General features: G+C 34.4%; 1 protein-coding gene across 1 annotated transcript; it reads right to left on the reverse strand.

Annotated features, from left to right (window-relative positions):
- Positions 1-4,463: 4,463 nt before the first annotated feature.
- LOC145116488 (alpha-L-arabinofuranosidase 1-like) lies at positions 4,464-6,816 on the reverse strand. The gene is made up of 10 exons (XM_079052828.1): positions 6,733-6,816; positions 6,410-6,462; positions 6,157-6,301; positions 5,965-6,083; positions 5,787-5,858; positions 5,598-5,701; positions 5,485-5,541; positions 5,292-5,401; positions 5,095-5,211; positions 4,464-4,642 (listed from the first exon to the last, which is right to left on the reverse strand). Exons 2-8 carry the CDS (start codon positions 6,422-6,424, stop codon positions 5,344-5,346), a joined length of 570 nt encoding a protein of 189 aa, XP_078908954.1. The 5' UTR covers positions 6,425-6,462; positions 6,733-6,816; the 3' UTR covers positions 4,464-4,642; positions 5,095-5,211; positions 5,292-5,343.
- Between the last annotated feature and the right edge of the window lie 652 nt (positions 6,817-7,468).

A 7,468-nucleotide genomic window follows, 5' to 3' on the forward strand; every position in this document is an offset into this window, starting at 1 on the left:
CGATCTATGATAAACTGTAATTCACCCTTTTCCATCCTTACTAGTCGAAGTTAGTGTGCCGGTTAACCACACACGCTCCACCAACGACTTGGTAAGGTACAAAGTGTAAATTTCATGGGTTAGCACCAAATTCACATTTTCCTAAAGTAACTAAGATTGGGAATTTTTAAAAAAATATTTAGTTACTTTATAATAATCATTATACTTTTAATGAGAATTAAAGTCATTGTCCTAACCGTTCGGCTAACGACCCTCCACCGATCAAGGAAGCGGTGGGTGAGAGTGGACACCCATTAAGCTTCCATTTTATAGGCAACAACCTTATACCCCCCTTATAGACCGGCTTTGTGAATGAGGCCTACTAACGGTAAAACAACTTGATCTTATACATATATATAAATATTAACCATTAATCTTATAATAGTATAAGGGTTGAATTTTAACTTTTAAAACTCTGGGGTATGGAATTAAAGTTTGTGTGAGACTTTACAAATTCCAAAACTTGAGGACAAGTTTTGAACAATTCAAAAACTTTTGGATATTCATAACTTAAGATTTTTAATTAAGGCTTAAAGAAACTTTTAATGAAGAGACTCTTGGACATCCATAACTTGAGGACAAGTTATGGAGTCCATAAAACCATTTATGTGAAAAACTCTTCAAAAGTGTAACTTATAACTTCTTTTAAAGAAAAAATTTTGGAATTCCATAACTTGAGGACAAGTTATTGAGTCCATTCAATGTTATAAAGATAAAGAATTATACTATCAAACAATTTGCACATAATTCCTATGATCTACCAAAACTGATAAGTTCATGAACATTCATAATCAACAACTTCCAAGAATCATATAAACATATACAAACTTGAAACTTTGATTATAACTTTGAAATTGGTTCACCACAATCATTACCACATCAAAAACAGGTTTTACAAGTCCAAAACAGTTTAAGGTAATGATTCTAGACCAATTCCAGCATCAAAACTCGAAAATCTGCACTCAGGCCTGCCAACTCGTCGAGTGCATGAACTGACTCGGCCAGTTGGTTGAAGATATGCATGAACTCGGCGAGTTCCATGAGGGACTCGGCGAGTCAGGTGGGCAGAATGCAGTTTTTCGACATTTTTCAGCAATTTGCATCAAGTATTCAAGAAAACAAGCCTAGGCTCTAATACCACTGTTGGGTTTTGAGCATTCTAACACTCCTAAGGTGTACATGCAACCTTAATAACGTTGGATCTATGTTTTCTCTAAAATACATGCAAATAAGAATTTCTAAGGTTTACATCCTAACTAGCATAGCATGCAAAACTAGAATCATAATACACTAGAAGAATGACATACTTTTTGATAGTGATTGATTGCTTGGAGTTTGAGAGCCTAGCACCAATAGTGTGAATGCCTCAAGTGGAATCACAAATCACCACAAACTTTGGAAACATGAGAGAATAATATATGTGCTGTAGAAATTCGGCCACCACTCTTGTTCACACACAACTAGTGTCATTTCAAGCATCATAAGCTCCTTTATATAGTGTGGAGGATTAGTGTTACATCCATGTAAACCCTAATACCCATGACTCTTCCTTTCCAAGGATCCATGGGTTAAAAGCTCCATGGACTATCCATGGACTCCCACGCATGCCAAGCCCATTCCAAATGAGTATTAGCCCACACTACATAAAATACAAGAGCCCATATTTAATTAGTCACCTTTTTTATCACCAAATTAATTCTAAATTAATTTATGATCAATACTAATTAAATAATATGATTTCGTATTAATATATTATAACTTATAATATATTAATAAATCATGAACATACTATTCTCAAAAGATTATCCATACAAATTGTTCGGGTGAAGTGCAACCCAAATGGACCATGTCGGGTCGGGTCAAGTGAATCTCAAATAATGTTATGGACTTAGACACTTTATCCAACATTAGACACCTTGGCATACCTTTTTGCTGCACAATAAGAAGTTTTGTAAATTTCAGAAACTCCTACAAGATAACATTAATTACTTTGGCGTTTGTAGGAGGGGATCATATATTTTCTAGGATCATAAGTGGATCCTGATCTTTCTCTCTGGATCTTTTGTTTTTTCTTCCTAGGATCTCTTTGAATTATCGTTTGTTTAGGAGGTAGCTGATCTCCTTCCTAGGAATAATTCAATTCTCTATAACATGGATAAAGTCTTCATAGTATGCACACCACATAGAGTTATCCTTCTAGCTGGTGGACTTTTATCTTTTCTTTGGCCACCTTGCTTTGTCGTCAAGATCTTTCATGGCATAGATTATATATGAAACATCCACTTAAAATTAGTAATCAGTGATCTTGGGAAATTCATCTTCCTCTCCTGCATCCTGAAGGGCATTAACGATATGATGATCAGGTTTGGAATAAGTTTTTGACTTATAGGATCTTTGGACTTAGGACTCGGCCTTCCTATTGGGGTTATCGTATGAGTTAGGAGGGTTGCTCCTCTTCTGGATCTCTTTGTCCTCTTCCAACCTGATAAACCTTAATGCTTTATTCCTAACTCCGTCCATTCATTTTCTTGGAGTCATTACAAGGTCTTCGTAAAAAGGGGAGTCATTCTTAAGACCCATTTTGAAGGCTTCTATGGCAGTTTCCATATTAATGTTGGGGATAGTCAAGGCTTCCATGCCAAACCTATTCACAAAGTCCCTAAGGGATTCCTTAGGATCATGGATTACTTGATAAAGATCGCTAGTGATCTTTTCAAATGTTCTGCTACAAGAAAATTTATTGTTAAAAAGATTAACTAAATGTGCCAATGAAGTAATAGAGTATGGAGGAATATTAAGTAGCCATTTTAAGGTTGATCATGTGAGGGTCGAACCAAACCCTTGCATAAGCAAGATTCCATCAAGTGTGATTGAATTGGGATGATCTCCATTATTTCCCTATATTGAGCAACATGTTCTTCTGGATCCGTAGTCTCATCATAAGGTTTCCTGCTGGGAGTTTGGAAACACTTTGGGGATTTTAGTTTCAACTATCGCATGAGTAAATCTCTAGATCTTGTGACTGGTGGGAGATACTTCAGGTATAGGTTGGACTATCCCCGGTACACTTGAGATCATTTGCCTTAGTTGTTGGAGTTCTTTGGCCATAGTTGGACTTATTCCTGCATCAAGATCCATAGAGTTAGTATTGATAGTGTTACTATTAAAGAAGTTACTAGTATTTTGTTATTAGGAGTATTAAAGGTTTCATCAAGATCCTGGGTCATAGGAGTTTGGATGTTTGGGATTGTTCTACTTATTGAGGTAGCGACGGATCTCAAAATTGTCGATTCCTGGTGTTTCCCCAGGGATTCTAGATTGTCGAAATTCAGGATTCTCGGTTGTTAGATTGAAGGTGTCATCTCCTGAGATTTCTGGATCTCTTCTCTTATTCTTTCCACTTGCTGTGTCAATGTCTTTATCATGGAAAAGAGTTCATTATTAGAGACCGAGGTAGGAGGATCCTATTGTGTCACCTGATGTGGCAACGTCTTCATCATGGAGAAGAGTTCCTTATTAAAGACCGAGGTAGGAGGAACCTTGAGCAACTGGAGGAGTATTCTTTTTTGGCACAGTAGAAGTTTTCCTTTGACTAGGTAGCTCGCTAAGAGGGGGTGGAAGATATTTTAGAGGAACATAGGAGGAAGAAAGGGTTGGTTGTGAAGACATTATTTTTTAGGATTATGAACACCACGAACCTATGGTGGGTGCCAAATTGTTTTGGTAAAAAATTAGTCAAATGTAAATCAGCCAAATTTTTATGACAGGCTATGATGTTGTAATAAAAAAAAGTGAGAAAATCAATAGTAGGCGACACAGTTTACAACGAAAGCCCTTAATGCTTGATTGGATATCCAACATAAAAACTTGGGAGTTGATAATTATCACATGCCTTGTTATTTTTATTGATATGAACTGTTAAGTATAGTGGAATAGCATGAACGTAACTATAAATGTTGTAGATGAGCTGCTCGTGTATGTAGTGTTCATATTATAGGTGTATTTATAGTCTAGTCTACACACACTACTAGAAAAACAGCCTTTTACGACGCGCAATGCGTGTCGTAAAACGCTTAGACGACGCGCAAATGCGTGTCAAGAAAGGCCCTGTCATAACGAGAGATGACACGCTTTTGCGCATCGTCTATAGACGACGCGCATTTATGACGCACATTTATGACACGCATTGTGTATCATTAAAACCCCTGTCAAGAAAGGCCATGTCATAAACGAAGATGACACACATTTTTGCGTATTGTAAATTTAAATGTTAAAAAAAAAATATTTATATTATTATTAATTTTTAAATTAAATTTGCATTTCATGTCTCATAATAGAAATAAAATACCATCTACAAAAAATACAATCCATTGCATAATATAGAATAAAATTTCATACACAAAAAATAAAATAAATTGCACAAATTATAATGTCATACAAATAATCATACAAATGTTAAACAAAAATAATACATTGTTAACATGGGTTACATTCCTATAAAACTAACAAATAATCATCCAACTCTATTGTTTCTTACTGGAATATGTGTGTGATTGTCTCCTTCATCAGCCTCCATGTCCAAAGTCGGATCTACCTTCCTAATCTGTATGTATAACAAAGACACATAAATATATTGTGAATTTGTGATCTGATCTGAAATATGAATCTTGAATGTTGGTTGTACCTTGTGCTTAATTTCAGTAGCCAAAATAACAACTTGCCTTAAGAAAACTGCTAGACCACAATTTTTTGAAATGTAATTCTTTAAAAGTAAAGAGCTGAAACTACCAGACCATAAAAGAAATGTATAATTGTTTCAATATATTACTAAAGGGGCAGAATAGTCTTTTTTTCTGTTATCATCCTTGTCCCAATCCCTAAAAGTCATGTAATATATTAACTACACTAAATGACCATCTTACCCTTACTTTCCAAAAGCTCATCCAAGGTCATATAAGTAGGCATATAAACAAAGTTGACTTTTTTTCATCAAGAAAGGTATGACCATCAACAACAGACAGTTAAGTATTAAGTCCCTGTTTGGTTTTTTTTTACCTGATTTGTACAACATCTCAGTGCAGCACCTCCACCTCCACCTGCAACCACCTGCATACTAGAAGGTGATGCGGTATCAGCAGGAGCACCAGTTATTTTCTTAGCTTCAGAAAGAACCTGAAAAAAAAAGCTTATGTTCCATATTAATACTAAAAGAAAAAAAAAAGGCTTTGATTATTTGAAGGGAAAATGCATACCTCAGCATCTTTAGCTTCAGATGCTTTCTTAGAATCCTGCAATGAGGAGTCCCTAAATGCCTGGTGAAAGTTCAACATACAGAGCAAAAACTATTGCATCCGGCATCCACCTTAACAAAATAAAATACTTCCCATCATTTACCATGAGAAGGGTATTTATGTCTTTTTCACATAGATTGAATAAAAGTCATACCGCCTATCGTTGGTGTTCACGAACAAAGGTGCATAACTCGCCATTTCAACAACATCGCTGCAAATAACAATCTCGTTAGAAGTCAAAATCAGTCAAAGTCAAAGTCAAAGAACCTGTTCTTTTCTACACCAATAAGGAATCCAGCTTCAGCGAGAGCTCCTAAAAGACTTCCAGAACCAGCGTCATTTCCTGTCACAGCATACTCGCTCATAAATGCCTGAAATAAATAAAATAATTAATTTTCACATGATTAATTGATTTACATTTTACAATTAACAATTAAAAATTAACAATTAACAAACCTTTGGGCCAACACGTGATGTATGATCGAAGGTATTAGCCATAGAAAATACAGTGCTTGCATTTGCGTAAATCTAAAATAATAATAATAATAATAAACCGATCATTAGAAAATAAATATCATTTGAACTTTTATATATAAAATATAAAACAAGTTTGACTTTGACTTTAGAATCTTACATGAAAATCATACATATCAGCAGGGTGATCCAATGGACCATTTGATCCATCACAATTGGATATCATTTTAATATCGGGATAAGCTTTTTGAATTGCAGCATAAAACTGAAGGTAATTTGCTGTTTCATAAATAAGTGCATATATATTAGATTAATTTCCAGGAAAAGACGAAAATGCCCTCAAGATGCATACCACGATAATTTTTAAGCCAACAATCCTCATTTCCAATAGCAACATATTTCAAATCAAAAGGCTTTGGGTGTCCCATAACAGCTCTAACAGATCCCCATGTTGAATTTGGATCACCTCTAGCAAACTCAATTCCATCAAGAGCTTCCTAAATATCCAAAACATTATTTTATAAATAATAAAAAATGGTTATAACTTATAAACATATAAACATATAAACATATAAAAAGAAAAGAGTAAGAGTAAGAGAATATACTTGTACAAAAGGCATGATGTTGGAGGGATCAACAGACTCCTTATGGCTAATTCCTTTAATTACCAAAAGAAATAAGAGCTTTTTTTAGATAAATCTCGGATTATAATTTATTAATCATATTATGTTTCTATTATTATTATTATTATTATTATTATTATTACCATTGTTGAGTTTTAAATATATACACTTTCCATTCATTTGAAAGAATGGGGTGGCACTCTTGACCATGTAACCAGGTATATATATATATATATATATATATATATATATATATATATATATATATATATATATAATGATTCAACGCTAAAACAAAGTGTTACCTTGGTGTTTGACGAAGCCATTAAACCAGGATGATAGGGAAGCTCCTACGATTAGGAAGAAGGCAACTTCACACCATTATCTCTCGAGAAACAATTAAGCCTTCCTGTGTAACGCCTTCTCATCTACACACTTATAATCTTTCCTCAATTGATAAATTAGCCCAACACACGTACATGCCACTGATTCTCTACTACTCAAACAATGACAACAACAATTTATCTGCTCATGATAAAGCCCAGAAGATGAAGAAATCGTTGTCACAGAGCCTAGCACGTTACTACCCCTTTGCAGGAAGGTTACAAACTGCCACAGCACCTTATGTTGATTGTAACGATGAGGGAGTTGTATTTGTTGAAGCCAAAAATGATAGCCAATTGGAAACGTTCCAGCATTGTATTAGTGAACAAGATGAAACTGTAGAGCAACTCTTTGCCGATGGTCTGTTTTGTGACAACTCTTCTCATAGTAAGAGTCTTATTGGGGTCCAACTCAATCACTTTGCCAGTGGTGGAGTCATTGTGGGATTGTCTATGTAAAATTGTTGTCTCCTGATAAATTAAAAAAAAAAAAAAAAAAAAAAAAAAAACTATAACAATCAGTGAAAATACAATTATATGGTTAATTTGTTTTTTTTAATAGGTGTACCATTTTGAGCATTTGATCGCTTGTATATATAACTCTGTTCAGATGCTAATTAATTTCATAACCTAGAAAAGATACAAACACACAATATAA

This window comes from Lactuca virosa, chromosome 5 (genome assembly GCF_052849685.1).
Source record: "Lactuca virosa cultivar CGN04683 chromosome 5, Lactuca_virosa_CGN04683_v6, whole genome shotgun sequence".
Lineage (NCBI taxonomy): Eukaryota > Viridiplantae > Streptophyta > Magnoliopsida > Asterales > Asteraceae > Lactuca > Lactuca virosa.

Coding starts and splice junctions, on each gene's coding strand:
- LOC145116488 (XM_079052828.1), bottom strand. Junction 5,859..5,964: donor CTGATATGTATGATTTTCAT/GTAAGATTCTAA, acceptor TTATTATTTTAG/ATTTACGCAAATGCAAGCAC. Junction 5,542..5,597: donor ATTGGTGTAGAAAAGAACAG/GTTCTTTGACTT, acceptor TGTTATTTGCAG/CGATGTTGTTGAAATGGCGA.